Below are 20,222 nucleotides of genomic sequence, written 5' to 3' on the forward strand. Positions count from 1 at the left end.
ATCAATGCTGCTAGCTCTTGGATATTAACGCCTAGGGACCGTCTGGAAACCACGTTCAACATTTATCATGCTATTGTTAATATTATTTGTAATATAGTTTTGATATGTTAATATAAAAAAAATCTGAAAACATATTGTATTTATATATTTTCAATTAAAAAATATTTTTACTCTATTATTAGACACACTCTAGGTGTCTGTTTGGTATTGTATTTTTTTATCTATGTTTAAGTGTATTTTAAAAGTGTGTTTATTAAATTAACAAGCAGTCCCAAACTATATCTTATAGCCTTATCCTTTTAAAATCAATGCTGCTAGCTCTTGGATATTAATGCCTAGGGCTAGGGACCAGTCTGGAAACCATCTTCAACATCATGCCATTGTTGGTTGATAATTTAAAAAAGATATTAAATTGTTTTTTTATAGTTTTGAAATGCTAGTGTTGAAAACTAAAAAAAAATTAAAAATATATTATTTTTATTTATATTTAATTAAAAAATATTTTTTATTGCATTACAAAACACGCACTAAATGTCTATTTAGTGTTGTATTTTTTTAAAGTGTGTTTGATTAATGTTTTTTAGTGTTTTTTTATGATTTTGATGTATTAATGTAAAAAAATATATATATATATATTTGAATTTTAACAAAATATAATTCTTAATAAATATAATAAATTTATTTAGAAGATATTTAATCGTTAATGTAAGGATACTCGTTGATTTCTCTTAAATTTATTCAAAATTCAATAAGCACTTCGTTAGACTGCTGGAGTGTAGTACACGCGTTGGGGAAGAGTGTTCGAATTGGCTCTTGTCACGTGGAAAATGATCGGTGAATGGCAGCCATATGCTCGATGTTTTCTTCGTTTAAAGGGGAAATTGGACTGTACCTTCTCGTGACCCTGACGATTTCAATTCACCCCAGCCCTGGTGGCTGGCTGGCGTTTGATTCGACTATTTGCCTGTTTTTTCATAGTGCGACTATTTATTTTGTAAAAAATTATTTTAAATTAATTTTTTATATTTTAAATTATTTTGATATATTAATATTGAAGATAAATTTTTTAAAAAATATTTTTTATATATATTTTTAAATAAAAAAAGCAACACTATCACATTATCAAATATTATTTTAATATCACATTTTATCTCTAAATTATTGTTAGTCTTTGTACCGTTAATATTAACTGTCAAACTTTGACAATTAATCTAAATGATAAAATCAATACCGTTTTGAAACAAATTGATCCATTTACACGTAAAATATTTTAAAAAAAATCTAAAAAAATATTGAACAGCATATTATTAGTATTATCCTTTTAAAAATCTTTTTTTTTTTTCTAAATTTATTCGAGCAGCTAAAAGGACCACATTGAATGAAGCATCATTTGCTTTTTTCAATTTCTTCAATTATTTTTATATAAAAAAAAACAACTGAATTGTTTTAGAATGGCATTGTTGGACTAATTTGAGGGCATACTATAACTTGCCTAATAATACAATAAACTAAATTGACACCTCTCTTATTTTATCATAAACCCAGTAATTTAGAGATAAAATATGTCATTAAACCGTTGATTTCCATCTTATTTTATAAGACACGGCTCTATTAATTAGCTGTCTTGTATTAATTAATTAGGCAACAACTTGCTTACGCCTGTGACAATGGATGCGTTTTGGATAAAAAGAAGCGTTCGAATCGTTTAAAGCTTGGTGTCTTGTAACTTCTAACCATAGTTATTAAATTCGACAACTATTAACCTAGTTACAGGGTTAATTATTAGGTTATATAGGCTGATATTGACCTGAAATTTTTTTAAAAAATATATTTAAAATTTTAATAATTTATACATAAAACTTTAATAACAATCTATATAAATATAAACTATTAATAAATCAGCGCTTCTTATATTAAAATTTATTTAGTCAAAAGATCTATGGATAGAAAAATGGTCATCATTAAAATTTATTTATTTAAAAGATTCTAGAGCGTGTGATTATGTATCTTAACTTACTAGATTATAAAGCATCATCAACTATATAGAGAAGTTTAAAAAATTATTTTAAAATGGTTTTTTTTTTTTTATCTCAAGTTATAAATATATTATCTTTTCTTTTTTAGTTAAAGTATTTAAATAAAAAATTATTATTATCCCACATTATAAAAAAAAATTATTATGAAGATATATATATATATATATATATATATATATATTAATGAGCTTTAAGTTCCACATTAGAAAAATAAAATATTATTTTAGTGTTTCTATAATAAATTTTGATATAAACTAAAAAAAATTAAAAAAAATGGTGGGCTCACATGTATAAAATTAGGTGGGAGAAAAAAAAAACTTTTGATTTGTCTCCCCTATACACTCTTTGTTTTTAAGAACAAAAAAACTTGGAAATATTTGTTTCACATGGAAAAGTTAGCTAGGTATTCAAAATTTATTTTTTTTAATTTATTAAAAAGATATAAACATTAAAAAATAAATAACACAGTCCCGAGTTTCATATTTACCCCAAGTCACCCTAGCTAAAACACATGATGATATATCGGCAAAGATTTGTTCGAGATGCCATGTGGTGAGATTTTCTATTTTAATTAGGGTAAATTTCATTTCATATATTTTTAATATAATTTTTTTGTCAATAGTTTATTTTCAATCAATGATGTTTTCTATCAGATTAAAAGCTTTCTTTTCATGATTTTGTATTAGTATCCTCTTATCTATTTTTATCTATACAAATATCTACTTCCTACTTTTAAAATCGTTTTTTTCATCTTTATTTAATTCAAAGCTCATATTATTTTTAAATCACTAGATTACATTTCATCATCGCATCATGAGTCACTTGTTTATTAATTGCGAAGCCTGTTACCATCTAAACTGAATTTTGGGAATTTTTTTTATATATATATTTATGAGAATGTAGAAAAAAATATTTTTTATTTATAAATACATTACAATAATATTTTTTATTTTTTAAAATTTACTTTTAACATTAACACGTAAAAAATATATAAAAACACTAAAGAATACAAAAAATAATAATTAAATTTTGAAGAAAAACAATTAAATTTCAATTCCAAAACAAGCAGTTTTTTATCGTCCATAAATTGCTGCTTCATTCACATTGGATCTCAATATGCAAATAAAATCAAATCTTACATGAGAAGGATTTTATGCAAGAAGTAGTGGTGACGGGCAAGCAAAGAACAAGTTATGATAGGGAGAAACAAGTGAGCACAATAAAATCTAAAGTATGATGACAAATACATTATGATATCCGGTGAGCAGTATTTTATTAATTATTACGATAAAAACAAATTATTAATTAAGTGATTATTTAAATTCCAAAAAAAAAATACTCATTCTATATATTGTTAATTTATTGACTATTTTTATTTTAAATATAACTTATAAGAAATATATTTATCTAATAAATGTCTAATAAAATGTAATTTAATTTTGTTAACTGGTTTTTTTATTGGTATAGATTAGAAAATTTTGGTAATCTACCTGGTTAGCTTTCTTCTATTTTTATTTGATGGGATGAAAAATAAAATTTTATAACCCAAATATGTGAGGAATTAAAAAAAACATATATAAATAAATTTGAAAAGATTAAAAGAAGAAGAAGAGGAGAGGAATTAGTTTTCTCATGATGAAATTGTATTATGTGTATAAATTCTTTACTATGATGGTTTTCACTTGATGACAGCAGAGACTAGTTTCGTGACCGCTGTTCAAAAATGTTCTTTCAATGCTCTCAATTCTCTCTTTTTTTATAATATTTTTCTTATTTTTAGATTATTGAGTGTGTTTGTTTTTTAAACAGCTTTTATAAATATAATTTTTTAAAAAAATAAGTTTTAAAAAAATATAGTTAGGTGTGGTTAGTTGGATTTAGATACGTGTATGATAAAAATTATGGTTGAGGTTTATATGCAGCAAAAAACATGTATAAAATGTTTGGTTGTAGTTGCTTTTCAAAAATATTTTTTACTTAGAAATGTATTAAATTTTTTGAAAAAAAGATATACTTTTAAAACACAAAAATAAACAGAAAAAAATAAATTTTTAAAATTTTAAAAAAAAACTCACTTGAAAAAAAAATATAAAAAATTGCTTTATAAAAATTATATTTTAAATTCAATTTTTTAATAAATTACACAAGAATAAAACATAATTAATTATATTATTAAACACTTAAATACATTTTTTATACGCAAATATAAAAGTTAAGAATAAATAAACGCACCCGATAATGGAATATTTTAAAATTAATGGCTTGCATCTTAAGATAGGATCGACATGGGAAATTTTGAAATATTTTGAAGTATATCTCTTGAAAAAAAAAATATCTTTGAAAATATCCCTATTTTTACTTTAAACATGTTTCTACCCGGCCCCAAAATTCAATCTCCCCAGATCGGTAGAAAATGGACAGAAAGATGGGGCGACATTTTTATTTTTTAGTTTGCACAAATGCCCTCAAGAAATATCTAGAACAAAAACTCTTACTTCTCATTATCACAAAATGAAAAGGGTAATAATGTAATTTAATACCCTTCCATACCTCCACTCTCTTCCCTCTCATTTCAATTCATCTCCCAGAAAATTTTACTGTCAGTCAGTAGTAATTTGGAATTGCGGTGTAAATGGAGTTTGGTTAAAAACTTTAAATTGAATTTTTAATTTTTTTAATTTTAATATTATAATATCAAGAATAAATTTTAAAAAATAAAAAAGATATGTATTATTTTAAAATATTTTAAAATAAAAAATCCTTGAAAAAAGCACAAAATGTCACTAGCATGTAGTGCTGTATCACCCAACCATAAGGAAAAAAATAATTTGATTTGTAAAATGATTTCTGTTTTTTTTTTTTTTTGCAATTGATTCCTTGTATAATTGCATTTCAGATATTAATTTTATAAAAATTAAAATAAATTTTTTATATTTATAAATTATATTTATTTATTTTACACATAAAGATCTATCTTATACAAGTTTTAACAAATCATATATTGTTTAAAATCTACTTTTTTTTAACTATAACTAAAAATATTTTTTAAAATATAATTTTTTTAAATAACAATCAAAAAAATTATTATAATACCAAACATGTTTTTATTGTGCATGCATTATGAATTCATACATATAATTGATGGGAAATTAAAAGAAGAAATACAAAAAAGAAAAGAAAAGCATCTGCTATATATATATATATATATATATATATATATATATATATATTATAGAAGGTAGCTAGAGAGGTTGGAATAGAGAGAACGGATGTGATTGATGGAGGAGGGATTAAGGTGTCGGCGAGGAGCATGGTCCCCACCTCGCTAAGCCTATAAAATCCAGTACATATATATCTTGTATGGAGATTTAGATTCCTTTCGGTAAGGTAGAAATAGTTTTTTTTTTAAGTACATTTTATTTAAAAATAATATATTTTTTATTTTTTAAATTTTATTTTTACAAATTTTCAATCATTAAAAGGAGTTGGATAAAATTTAATTATTTTTTTTTTAAATTATTTTTTTATATTTTTAGATCATTTTAATATAATGATATTAAAAATAATTTTTTTTAAAAAAAAAATATTTAATATATTTTTAATGAAAATTACTTTTAAAAAAAAATGTTATTATACTTTTAAACACATTAATAATTCTAAACAAAACCTTAAAGTTTGTTTAAGTAATTTATAACAACGTATAATTTATTTATTTGTTTACAATTAAATGATTTTAAGCATCACTAGTTATTTTCCTCTTCTAATAAACATCATTAGTGTTCCGTGTTGCTTTCCTTTTTCTCTCGATAAAATTTGACTCCGCTTGAAGAAAAAACACATATTAGAGAATGGTAACATCATTATATGATCTCTCATACTTTCAAATCATAGTCAAACGCGATCTCAGTACAAACATGTTCACTGGATGTCGATCACACGTGTGGACAGAGGAAGCACTTGGCTACCACAAATTAAGAATACGAGGACCTGCATGTCTAAAACTAACAATATATGGGCTGATTTAATGAATTTCCAAAACCTCGGGACCGCGCGATGATTTAACCCCATAAAAAAGAGAGGTGAGACGGTTCAAAGTCTAAATGCCGCGTAGTGAAGACGCCAGCCCATGGAAAACGCTGGAAGTTTCTAGACAGACTTTTTTTTTCCTGGTAAAAGAAGCAACAAAAATATTCAAAGTTTTCGGCAAACCATGTGATTTAAGCTGGGATCACATGATTTATTAATAACTAGTTATAAGAACCCGTGTAATGTTCCGGGTTTTTTTTTTTTTTATATATATATAAAAAATAAGATTTTAAAAGTATTAGATTTTTTTGTAAAACTATATCCAAGAGTCCTGGATTTGGCTGCAATGCCTGATCTAAGAGTAATATTTATAATATTAATAATAACATTAAACTTGCATGACTCAAGTTTAAGTGAGTTCGGCTTCAACACCGGACCCAAGAATATTGAATGTGGGTCTAGATATAAGATCGTGTCATAAAAGTGTGATAATTAAGTAGATTAATTAAAAAAACAAAGAAAAAAAACTAACAGGAAAAAAAAACTAATGAAAAAAAAGAAAAAAAATCTGAATTAATTGGGTTAACATTTCAAATCAAGTTAACCCGTAAAACTTGAGATTCACGTCATGAAAGTTTGATAACTAAATAGAAAAATAATTTGATAGGTTTATCTAGAATTAACTAGGTTAACTCATCAAACAAAGTTATCTCGTCAAGCCCAGGATACATGTCATGAAAGTTTAATAATTAAATAGAAAGCAATTTAACATTAACAAAATAAACTAAACGAAAAAAATTAATTAAAAAGAAAAAAAATCCAGGTTAACTCGTCAAACCAAATTAATCCATCAAACACGAGATCCGTATCATAAAAATCTGGTAACCAAATAAAAAAAATTTAACATTAACAAACTAAATCAAACAAAAAAAATTCATTAAAACAACAAAAAAAAAATTAAAAAAGAAGAAGAAAAAGACAATTCTATAATATAATATAATAATAATTATAATACAATAATATAATATATTAATAAGTGAAAGGCGTGGGGAAGATACAAAAAATTTGATAATTAAATAAAAAAATTTAATATTAACAAACTAAATTAAACAAAAAAAATTATTAAAAAAATTAAAAAAAAATTTGTTATATATTATAATATAATAATATAATATATTAATAAGTGAAAAGTGTAAAAAAGCTAAGTGCTTTGCACACAGCTTTTAAAGTATTACTTAATAATATCATTAGCCCTTAAAACAGATCGTACTCTTTCTCTTCTCTCGTTTTTTTTTTTTTATTTCTATATAAAAAGTGTAGATATCATAACGATTATATAAATTTCTGATAATTATCATATTAGTAATTACAGTAAAAACAAATTCTTGACCCAATCTCTTATCACTGAATCACATGGTTAATCTGGCAAATTAATCTATCATCTCCATGTCAACATTTTGACCTCTCTTTCACCAAAACACTATAACAAAAATAATGTCGAGTAACATTTCAAGCTCACCCTTAGTAGTAGCTAGTTAGGTGTCTAAATTGGGGGACAATGCTGGTCGATAGGCCGGGCACATGTCTGTCGGCCCGGTCCAACTAAGTTAATAATTGAACTTGAGGTTGGCTTTTCTAGAGCTAGCCTATTAGGCAGTTATATCATGCATGCATTCTTGAAGTCCCAAAAACTGTTTCCCTTTGTTTTTCTCCCCTCCCCTGACTTGTAATGTATGGGATATATTCCATTTCGAGGGCATTTGACATTGTGGTTAAAAAGTGTTTTTTTTTTTTTTTTTTTTTTTTTTTAAAATAATATGTTTTTGATGTTTTCAAATCATTTTGATGTACTAATCTCAAAAATAATTTTTAAAAAATAAAATAATATTATTGGCATGCTTTTCTGAGTGAAAAACATTTTGAAAAGTAACCTCAATCACATTCTCAAACACGCTAGAAGTATAGCCATGCAGTACTCCGGGCTACTACTTTTTAATTTTTCTTTTACTAAAAATTATATATAAAAATTAAAAAAATTATTTTAATATATTTTTTAATAAAAAATATTTTTAAACCGTAATTATTACCATCTTAAACCTGACTATTTGAGGCATGAGGTATTGATATCACCTGCCTTTACGAATCCTGGCTGTTAGCTTGTCATAGAATTCTGCTCATTGGTCAAAAGACATGCATGTCCTGATGATGGTTAATCAATCTGACATAAGTAACAATACGCACACGATAGTGTTGGAAGAATTAATGAAAGTACATAAGAACAACAAATGCAGTAATTATTCCTTGATTTGAATTAGTGTTAAAAAGAAAAAATAAAAATAATTTTAACTAAAAAATTTGAGAAGAATAAGAGTTTAGAATTTTCGCATCTTTTTTCTCAAGATACAACGGTCTATTAAGATTTTTGGATGCAATAAAAATTCTTTATACCCTTAATTATCCTTAATACTCACTTAAATTAAAAGAAATAATAAAATATCCGTTACAAATCATTTTTACAATAATTAAATATGATAAATTAATGATAGACAATTAATACCATTAAAACATAAAACTGTTATATAATTAATTATAATGGTTATAGTAATTAATTAAAATGGATATAATAATTATTACTAATAGTTATTATTAAAGATACATTTTAAATTATAATGAATAATTTAAATGAGCAATTAATATTATATAACATATGTTAGGTATTTTCAGGTTTTGAATTAACACTTAATGTGAATAAGTCTCAATTTAAAAAACCATAATAACTAGAATGTTTTGAATTAATTTCTCTAGATCAACTATAAACTTATCGCGCACACAACAACAGGTGATATTAAAACTCTATCAATGTTGTATTTTTTATGGATTATGCACACTTATCTTATCCTATGAGTGTGAGTGTTTTTAAAAAAGTTACCTGAGCTCTTATAATGATAACTCCACCATCACACTCAAATAGGATAATCTCTAATGATGTTTTGTGAGCAACATTCCTACAAAAAAAATATGCTTTTGAATTCATGTAGAGATTAAATCTTTCTAATCGTCATAACAAAGAGCACAATATCATATAAATGAGACCCGAGACCACCCTTCAAAACTTACATGTAAAATTCATGCTCTCTCCAATCACTTAGCAATTTTGTTTTTACTAGTTGAACTTCATTCAAGAGATTGCCATTCATTTGAAGATAAGTTTCCACTATAAGTGATTAATTTAAAGGCTAATGTTCCATTTTTTTCAGTGATTTAATAACTAATGGCACACCATACCTTTAACGAACAGATTCATAATGTTGTTTTTAAATCTAACAAAACCCAAAGAAATAATTCCATGAAATATCAAATGTCTGACGGATTTATATCTAACAGTTATATGTCTTTTTCTTTTTCATTAAAATTTTTACTCTTAGTCTTAGCTATAATAGTTTGGCTATCATAATATATTGATATAGGTTGTATTGATTTAGAAACAAATGGTATGTCAATTAAAAATTTGTGAAGCCACCCAGCTTCTAAACTAGCAATCAATTTTATTTCTATGGTGGAATGAGTAATTATAGTTTGTTTAATAGATTTTCAACAAACTGTACTGCTATATAAAATAAATTCATACCCGCTAAACAGACGTAGTTTCTTCTAAATCAAGATTCCAATTAGCATCATTAAATCATTCCATTACAGTAAGGAAATCAGAAAAATGAAGTGCATTATCAATAATTCCTTTTAGATATTTAAAAATTCTTTCTAAAGCATTCTAATGTGAAAAACATTTGGATTATGGGTATATTTAACTGATCTATCAACTATATATGTTATATCAGGTCTAGCATGATTTTCTAAATACAATAAAGATCCAATTATTTGAAAATAAAAGTAAAAAGATACCCTTTAACCATCATTTTTTCTTAATTTAGTATAAGGACTAAAAGGATTACATGCAGTAGACACATCAAAAAAATTAAATATTTTTAATATTTTTTCAATACAACGTAAGTGAGTCAAAGCAAAATAATAATAATTTTTTTAATAATTTAATTCCTAAAATAATATTGGTAGTAATATTTATAACTTGAATATCACTACCAAGTAGTATCCTAATGTAATAAATAATATTTTTAAACTTATGGAGCTGATAGAAACACTTTTTCTGATAACCATTTGAAATGAAGACACTTTTCAATTGAATAATATATATATATATATATATATATATATATATATATATATATATATATATATATATATATATAGTGCTTCCCATGACTCAAAAGCATTTTTAGTATATAAGATAAATATTATTAAATAAATCACTTAAAATTTTATCATGACACAAATATCTTTATTAATAATAGTGTGTGTGTGTGTGTAGTGCTTCCCATGACTCAAAAGCATTTTTAGTATTAGAAAAAGATGCATCACTTGAAGAAACAACTGCAAAAGGTGGTATTTTAGCGTTTGTTTTTTCATCACTTTTTATTTTTATAACCATTTATTATTACCAAAAACAAACACGATATAGTAAACCAAAATTTAATTTATTGTCGTCAATAAAAAAATGTTTTGATCAGAAAACTTTTCAAGTTTGCTAGATAAAGAATTTATAATGTTTATATAAAAAACCAAGCAAACAAATCAATTTTATTTTCTCTCTAAAATTGTTGGGAGAATTAATGAAAAATAAATAAGATAAAACCTATAATAAGTTTCTCTCACAAGATACAATAATCTATTAGAATATCTGGATGGAACAAATATTCTCCAAAGAATTACATATCGTGATGCCTTTTTTTTTTTTTTTAACCCGGGGTGTCCGGGTCAGCTTGCGCGCACCACAACTAATTCCCGGGTTCACTGAATATCTTGCAATCCCAGTGAGCATGTAAGACACCGTAGGGGTGACAGACGTATATAAGTGAGGCTTGAACCCTGGTGTAGAGCAAAGAAACAAGTCCCTTCAATCACTAGGCCACAACCCCACGTGTTCGTAATGTCTATTTTTAACAGAGTTAACACGTGACCACATGCTGACACAGCATATATTGTTTGGTGAATTCAATTAAGAGGATGCACAGGGTGGCTGTTTGATCTAATTTCAAACACTCTGCTGGGATCAGAAAGAGCAGATGTTAGCTTTTTTCTGGTCGGTGCCCATGTTTCTCTTTTTTATCCATTTCGCGTGGAAGTACCGGGTGCATGAATTTTTTTTTTTAAAATATGTTAAAATAATTTTTTTTTTAATATTAATATCAAAAAATCATCTTAATTTAATAATCTAAATTGTTATTTATAACACTCCCTTAAATAAAAATCCTTTGAGTTTGTAACTTGTACATATTTATTTTATATTATGTTTATTTTTTATTAAATAAATAGAAATAATATGATTTAAACTTGTGACTACTTGATTATTAATATTTTAATATTATATTAAAACAATATTTCAATCTAATAATTGAAATTATTAAATAAAATTTTAAAATATAATTTATATTATTAGGTTGAGTATATCACAGCCTGAACATAAAAACAAACACACCGTTGAACCCAACAGTTTTGAAGATGATACGTTCACCACCTGAGCCAACTTTAACGGTGTAGCGGCTCCAAGTTATTGTAAATAATCTTATTTATTTTGATTGAGTTCATGCTTTTAGATCGGTAAACTTTACAGCACTTTGTAGTCTGTAGATTCTTCCTTACCTGGAAATTTTTGGGAATTTATCTTCCTCACAGCAATTTGATGTTGATTACAAATTCGGAAATCAGATATGAGTCCGTGCTGATTTTATATGGGTTTGGAAATACGGACCAAATGTTTTTTTTTTTTTGTAAAAATATAACTTTTTTTTGTTTAAAATTATTATTATTATTATTATTATTTTGATATGTTAATATAAAATATAATTTTAAAAATTAAAAAAAATATTATTTTAAACCCAAATTAATATTCTAAATCTAAGATAATATGTTAAATCTGCAACTCAGATCATGGATACAACTAGATTTGAATACCATTTTTTAAATGATTTTCATTTAATCATATGAAAATAAAAATATACACCATTAAAAGATAAAACATATAAAATAATAATAATAATTATTATAATAATAATAATAATAGAATGTGAAAAATAAAATTTTTTAATATTATAAAAAAACTATTATATTCTTATTCGAAATGAAAGTAAAAATTGAATAGCTTTTAATAAAATAATATCTAAAATATATTCCTAATTAATTTTAATGTTTAATAAATTAATATATTTATAATATTTTAAATTAATTAGGTTTTTTTAAATAAAGAAAAATAAAAAGCAAGCCATACAAGCAGATCTATATAGCTCAGCACGTCTGGCCTTCTAAAAAAAACCCAGACACACTAGCCTATCAAGCTAGGTCTATGTGCCTAACCTTAGTTAAAAAGTCCATGTATAGTTGGGCTTAAGAACCCATCCTTTTTTCAAGAGTGAATGACATGTTGCCCACTCTTTTTTTCTTCCTACTAGATTGGTGCCAATATTCCAGCCAAAATTATGGTAGTTGGAAAATTAAGGAAAATAAATTTGATCTAAAATTTTATTTTTCTATTTATTTTCATCTAAAAATACCATAAAATCTCCACAAACCACACAACAACCCAAAAATCACTCAAAAAACAAAAATTAACTGAATTAAAAAATCTAAATAGATCAATCTATATTTTTGGGGGCATGTTTATAGAACAAAACCACCATAATTAAACCTTTTTTTTTTATTTGTTGTTTTTTATTGAGTTTTTTTTAATTAAATTTTAAAAAAAATGAAAAAGAAAAAAGAAAGTACCGGAGTGCCACTAACAATAAATGCACATCTTTTAGCTGTTTTAATAATTACAATTATAATTATAATAATTAGCGGGGAGTGGTAATTAACGTAAACTTCAAGAAAGAGAAGGATGACAAATCATACATGCTAGTAATTATACATGTTCATCAAATAAATTAAATCTTCTTGTGGAAGCAAGACACAATGGGCAAATCGCTAATTATATGCTTTGGGTGGAGTCCAGAGTACTTCTACTATGTATCATTTGGCTTAAGCTTTAAACAAGATGCGTTATCATAATCTTTTTTCCTTATCAGACTATACGTTATATTTCTCCCCTAATAAAAATAGTAAGATTCATTGTATCTTATTACCTTAGATTATAATATTATTTCTATCTGGGTTAAAAGAATATATAAAATATTGTTATATTTTCAAGATAATATTGTCCCCCCGGAAAAACAAAGAAAATAGAAGCAATATATTCAAGATTTGCATGGATGACAATGAAGGTTTAAAGTGTTTTTTTTATTTAAAATATATTAAATATTAATTTTTTTAAAAATAAAAACGTGGAAACCGCGTTCTTGAAAAACTTCGAGGCATGGCCCAACAATATTATCTATGTCAAACATAATTTCAAGTGATTAGACATTGGATTAATTATGTAAACACAAACATTTTAATTACTTCTACATAAAAATAAAACAACCTTTTACTTAAAGTTACGACAGCAGTCACCGTGTGTCAAGCGAGGCGGCGATCTCTTCGAAAAGTCGTATAAAAAAAGAAAGATTAATGTTATTTTCTAGGACCCATGATCTCCTGTTCAGGATTAATTTAATGAGCCTATCGAGAATTCAAGATAGTGGTTAGCCTTCGAGGGCCCCGTCTCATCCCTTTCACCATTGTTAGAAACAAATATAAAGCTGCCACCCTCTGCATGTTCTTGAAAATCTTGCATACAATGACAGTAGAGGAGAATAAAACCACAAACCATAGTATAAACTTCACTAATATTTCCTTTCCTTTCCTTTTTTTCCCCACATTTACATCAGTCCCTAAGGGAGGTATACATCATAAATCATCTGTTGGCTGTTAGCTGAGAAGAAATAAGAAAACAAATATGGATTAACAAAGGAAATAAGTATAAGAATAGCCCCAAACTGACCGAGTGATCTCGAGATGAAAACCAATATCACCCAACAAGAGGAGGAGGAAGAAGAAGAAGAAGAATTCCCACCCTATACCATTCCCTTAGGGACATCTCACATTTCTTCCAGGTCCTCCATAGTAAAAATAATTGCCCCAAACCCTATTAATACCGCCTTGTATATCATAGCAATTTGGGTGGTCGGCCAAAACCCTAAGATTTGATAATGGAAGTAAGTTGTTATCCCAATCAACAACTTGCAGATTCCTAAAATATGAGGCTTTTCCAAAACCTTCTCCGGCAAAATGGCCGCTTCCCATTTGAGTAGAGGTGTGGAACCCTGAAGGCATGGAGTTGACGATCTCGCCGCCGAACTGTACCATACTTGCATGATCCCTCAGGTGAGTGAACAAGAACGATGGCCAATACCCTACTAGAACCCCGTTTCCGAATTCTAGCCACCAATTTCCATGCTTTGGATCCTGCACAAAAGTGAAAATAAATCGTTGCTGTTTCCCTTGTAGCAAACAATAATTATGACCGTGTTCATGGTGACAAGCAAGGGAGGAAAAAAACAGGGTGCGATGAAAAGGAAAGTTTCTTCCAGGGATATATAAAATGATGATTTTCTCACTTACAAGGCTAGTAATTAAATAGAAAAAGAAAAAAAGAGAGAGTAAATACTGATGATAAAGTATAAAAAAAGCAAGAGCAGAGGGGTCAAGCGTCAGGAAGCTCTTTCACTCGGAAAAGAAGAGAATCAAACAAGCAAAGCAGAAAAGCACAAGGGAATTACAGACACTATTTGAAGTTATGAGTGCACGCCAATTTTGGCCCATTTATGCTATTGCTACATTATTTTGCTCAGTAGAATTTGACAAATTGTCTCCAAGCTGTTGGTACTGTCAGCAAGTTGTGTTCTTGAGAGCTAGGGTCCATCATTGACCACCCCATTTGGATACCAAGGGAGTTTAAATCTAAAATCACCTCTTACTGAATTCTTTATATATAAAAAGAAGTGATGGGTCCAGCAAGTCTAGGCAGTGGATGCAAGGTTACAATCCAGGCACACATGCATATAAATGGTGATCCACACAAACAGTAGAATTTTACTCTTGTTTACAAGGAAAACAAAAGTAAAATTCTGAGAAGTAATTTTTTTTTTTGGTAATTTTTGATAGTATTATAGAAAATAAATTGAAACTATATTATAGAAAATAAATTAAGAAATAATTTATTAATATTTTAATTTTATTCAAGTTTATTAAAAAAATATGAACAAAATCTAATAGATAAAAAATTAAAAAATAATGAATTTTTTTTTCATAAATCATCTCATATAAAATAAATAACAATCAAAAGAATAAAAAACAAATTTAACGGATAAAAAAAAGAGGATAAAATTAAAAAAAAATAATTTTATTAATTATTTCAAATAAAATAAATAGTAATAAAAAAATAGAGATCAAATATGATAAATAAAAAAAATTCAATTAAAAAAAAAAATGAAAAAAATGATAATAAAAACTGATATCATTAACAAATAACAAAATATTTTTTAGTTTCTCACATACTTTCAAAAAATATTTTTCCTCTAAAAAAATATATTTTTCTGAAAATCAAACTAATTTTTTTTTAAAAATATTTTCCATGGTAAATAAACACATGGAAAATTTTAAAAAATAATTTGTTTAAAAAACTATTTTTTATGAAAAAAATAGCGATTAATTTCACCATACAAGGCATAGGATGTTACTAGCTAGTTTCATGTCTGATGTTCTCTCTTGATGTTTTTAGAGGCAGTGAGTGAATGGAAAGCAAAAAAAAAAAAAAAAAAAAAAAAGGAAGTTATTTTACCTTCCAAACCAATAAGCTAATATCAAACTGTCCTCCACTGTAGGAGGATGTTGGAGAGATAGCAGCCCCAATTGCAACTCTATTGTTGGTTTGGACGAAGCCTGAGCATAGCAAGTTGTAGCATCCAGTTGCTTGATAAGCGTCCGACTGTTGTTAGAAATTAAGCTATTAATTAGAAAGCCGTCATGATGATTGATGTTACAGTTGAAGGTAGGGCAAGGAAAGTGTTAATGGAGGGAAACGAAGCCAAATTCTTCACATATATACACTCACAGTCCAGTATGTAAAGAACCGTGGATAGTTGTCCCCGTACAGTTCTGGGCTAACCTGCAAATACATACTTAATGGATTACACATTATTGCTGCATCTCAAAAATTAATTACAGTGAGAGGTTGTTCATCGAGCTCTGTTACTGCTTTAAATGTGAATTCCAGATATTAACCAATGTGTTCAAACTCTAGCTTGTTTCCATAATTCGCAAGCTCTACTGCTCTGTCATGGCTATATGTGTGATATGGTAAATGCAAGAATGGAGGCTTGTTGGAGGAAAAAGATGAAGATGCAGGCAGGTATGCATATATTTTCTTCGAAGAAGAAGACTTTTTGCTGGAGATTAGTCCCTTGTATACCTGCCATCCAGCTTCAATGGTGTTAAGATCATCGCCAAATGAACCGGAGATGACCCACATCTGTGACAGGCTGAATTCATACTGACTGGAAACCCTGGGTGCCCACACATTGATGCTGGCTTTCGCTCCATAATATTGATCTCCAGTCACATATCCAACCGCATGCTGTAACCCAACAATTTGAAAGCAAAGGACAATAAATACACGATGGAAACTTCAAGTGTTCAGCCTCCTGTCACTTTCAAGGTAGTAATATTAGTGGCCCTTGAGGTCTAATAACCTTGTATATTTGACGGTACCTGAATAGCTATAGATTAGATGTGTTCTCTTTTCTTTCTCTTCGAAAATGGTGGGTCTGTCAGGTCTATTTACAGAACTTGATCGCGTTGGCATGAGTTCACACATAGAGTCAAAAGAGAACTCATTAACCAAAAACGATTTAGTTCAAACAAGTGAAAGAAGTAAGAACAGTGACCACTACTTGGCAAGAAGACCAAGAAAGTATGGATTTACTTTCAATAGAAATCTGCTCAGCAGCCAGAATTCCTTTCTCTCATGTTGGGAAATGCATTCAAATCACATACTCTGTAAGGTAAATGGACGTTTATTTTTTTCCACGCAGGAAAATAATAATAATAATAGGGGAGGTTAATGCCCTTTGTTTTAATAAATACGAAGGTTTTTTAAAAATTCAAAAAGCAGTTTTTTGTTTCTCTAAGCTTTTAATCTTTCTTTGTGTTTTTAATACGATAGTTGCTTCAGAAAAAGCAACATGAAAAAGAAGAGACAATCAGCAGGTCCATCAGACATTCGCCATTTTGTTTGACCACTTTCTTTTATTAAGGCTGTGATTAACAGAAAAGAAGGGGAAGAGAGGGAGAGAGAGAGAGAGAAGAGAAGACCTCATGGCCATTGCTGTTTGTGTCTCTTCTAACATGCCTTCTTAATTTTCTGCCAAATCTTCTAACGGAACTTGCTCTTAGCATGTCTTGCTCAGTTGTTCTTCTGATAGGAATTGTCCCTTCTGGGCATGCTTCACCAGACAAATCCCACAACTGAAAGTTTTCAGTTACCATGCCTGTTGGTTCAAGACCTTTTGGTCTCTCTGGAGGCTCCTGCAAATTCATTCGAGAAATTTAAAATAAAGAACACTTTTAACATCACATATATAATTGAGCTTGAAAGCATGAATTTTCCGAGAAGAACCATCAAAGTTGAAATGTATCAAGTAAAACGGTAGAATTAAAGTACCAATGGCTTTTGTCCTTTAAGTTGAGGGTGATCGAAGGCTGGTTGCTGATGGGACAAAACACAGTCAATAAGATCACCGACAGGACTCTGCAGTGACAAACAAGAACCAACCAGCATATCAAACCTCAAGAAAACAGAGCAAAAACAGGGGGAATTGAAAGTACAAAACCAGATAGAATGAGGTTGTATGTTAGGGACAAAAGTAGAATGCCTGAATTGTCTTGACAGCAGGCTTGTTAATCTTCTCGAGATGCTCTCTTATATACTTCAACTTCTGTAACTCTTCTTGGGGTCGGAAAGTCTGGTTGGTTGCATGGCGACTGCCGGTTTCCGAGGATGAAACAGGACAAATCTTTGAAGAAACAACAAGAAGAAAGCATACAAAAACTGAAATGACAGATGAGATCTTCTTATTACACCAGCTAGAAGCCATGTTTGAGAAACTTCCCGGTGTCATTTCTTTCGCCGAATCTGTAGTGGTATTCGTTCGTTTTGTACATTGATGTTGTCTTCTTCTGTGATCAAAATAACCCCATTTATTCCTAGTTTTTGTATCCATCCAGCACATAATCACCATTCTAAGCAACTGCACTCAATCCCTCACCATTTCCAAAGCTCTTGAACCCCCCAAAAATAACAAAACTAAGACTTCTCCTCTCTTTATCTGTGTTTCTCCCCTCTCTATTCGCTCCCAGTCGCAGCTTCTAACACTCTTCCTTGGTTTTATGTGTCTGACACCTTGAACTCCTAAGCACGAGCTGATTAAAATAACACACTGTTGAGCTGGCTTTTCTTAGATTTTTTTTCCCCTTGAGAAAAAGTACTGTGTCGAAAAAGAAACTGGAGAGAGAGATGATGACGAGAGGAGGTTATGTCTCCAGTCTGGAATACAAGGACTGGAACTTTAGCTTTTGTGTTAATTTTATAGGGGTCCTGAGTTCTGTTATTCTTTACTTCGGTGTTGAGGACAGATAGGAATTACACTTGATTCTGGGTTTCCAAAGTTCTTTGCTTTGACGTGTTCTCTTTCTCACTTCCCTAGACGTTCCTTGTCTCGGCAACTCTGTTTTTATGATTCTCCATTTAATTACCATTATTCTACAAACTAAAGCTTACTTACTTTCATCAACCCAACATTTGTTTTTTCATTATTTTTTCGAGTTTAGATAATTTAGAAAAATATATTAGCATATTTTTCAAGCCCATCCAGGCCCTGTCTCTAGCCGAGGGCTTGACTTCCGAGTTAGAATTTTCAAACGAAATTGTTTTGATATTCTTTTAATAAATAAAACTTTGTGAACAAAAATTCTAAAAAAAAATTAAAAAATAACTTTGTTTTGATTATTTTTTCAATTATTTATATATAGATATTATTGAGGGAAAACAAAACATAACACCATTAATGGTTATTTTTTTAACTTTAATGGAGTTTCTCCAAGAACCACGTAGCTGTTCAAGCCGTCGTTTTCCAAGAGTGAAGGTAATTTCTTATTGTGTTGAGCATTCCGTGGTGGCACGCGCACCTGCATGCTTACATTATGCTTACGCACATAATATTGTAAAATAATTTGTATGTGTGTGGGGTAATAAGGTACACACGTTTCAGTTTTAAATATATTATATTAATACTTTTAAAATATATTTTAATAATTTTAACCTCTTCATATTAAAAATATTTAAACATATTTTAAAAATATATTTAAATATAACCATACAGTTAAATAAAACCTATATCATGATAAGTTACAGTTTTATTCTTTGTTATTATTATTTTTTATATGTATAATAGTTTAAATTATTAGATTGATTTGATTTTTTTTAACATAATATTAGAAATTTAATAATAAAAAAATAAGCATATTTCTGTTGGAAAGGAATGGCCGAAAAGTTCAGTCTGTAATCGGAGAAAATTTTGGAATGCAGAATTTGGAGTTTAATTCAAATATTTAAGTCCAGGTTCGGTTCTCACAACATTATTTTCAAATTTATAGGTTTCAGTCTTTCCCAGCATCTTGGCTATATATATATATATATAAAAGGTTGGCTTTGTAGGTTTTTTAACATAAAAAAAGATGTTTAAACTATTAAAACTTAAGTTAAGTCGAATTAATTTGACAAATACATGAGATATTAGATCAAGATATCTTATAAAATGAAAAGCAAAAAAACCACAAAACTTATTGTCCAATAACCTAACATCAAATGATATAATTGAAAAAAATACATCGAAGAAAAAAATCCAAGTTAATCCGGATTCACTAACTCACCACTTGCGACATGGGATTTAGGGTTAATTTTTTTTTTTTTTAAAATGAAATGGAAAAAAGGATTACAGTTAAATAAATAAATAAAACATTGAATAAAAACTCGAGTTATTCTGAATTAACCCGACTAACCCGCAACCAGGGATAACCTAATAGAAAGAAAAAAAAAAAAAAAAAAAAGCTCAA

General features: G+C 27.9%; 1 protein-coding gene across 1 annotated transcript; it reads right to left on the minus strand.

Moving 5' to 3' along the window:
• Positions 1-13,861: 13,861 nt before the first annotated feature.
• LOC118037907 (protein neprosin) lies at positions 13,862-18,796 on the minus strand. The gene is made up of 7 exons (XM_035044068.2): positions 17,984-18,796; positions 17,773-17,859; positions 17,424-17,636; positions 16,522-16,686; positions 16,165-16,218; positions 15,892-16,038; positions 13,862-14,516 (listed from the first exon to the last, which is right to left on the minus strand). The coding sequence occupies exons 1-7, from the start codon at positions 18,347-18,349 to the stop codon at positions 14,139-14,141; spliced, it is 1,410 nt and encodes a 469-aa protein (XP_034899959.1). The 5' UTR covers positions 18,350-18,796; the 3' UTR covers positions 13,862-14,138.
• Between the last annotated feature and the right edge of the window lie 1,426 nt (positions 18,797-20,222).

The sequence above is a fragment of the Populus alba genome, chromosome 8 (genome assembly GCF_005239225.2).
Source record: "Populus alba chromosome 8, ASM523922v2, whole genome shotgun sequence".
NCBI lineage: Eukaryota > Viridiplantae > Streptophyta > Magnoliopsida > Malpighiales > Salicaceae > Populus > Populus alba.

Bases quoted from the DNA above. Each gene is read 5' to 3' on its own strand.
- LOC118037907 (XM_035044068.2), bottom strand. From the start codon at position 18,349: ATGGTGATTATGTGCTGGATGGATACAAAAACTAGGAATAAATGGGGT. The intron at 17,637-17,772 runs GTACTTTAATTC...ATGAATTTGCAG, and splicing joins TTAAAGGACAAAAGCCATTG to GAGCCTCCAGAGAGACCAAA. The intron at 14,517-15,891 runs GTAAAATAACTT...ACTTTTGTGCAG, and splicing joins TTAGCTTATTGGTTTGGAAG to GATCCAAAGCATGGAAATTG.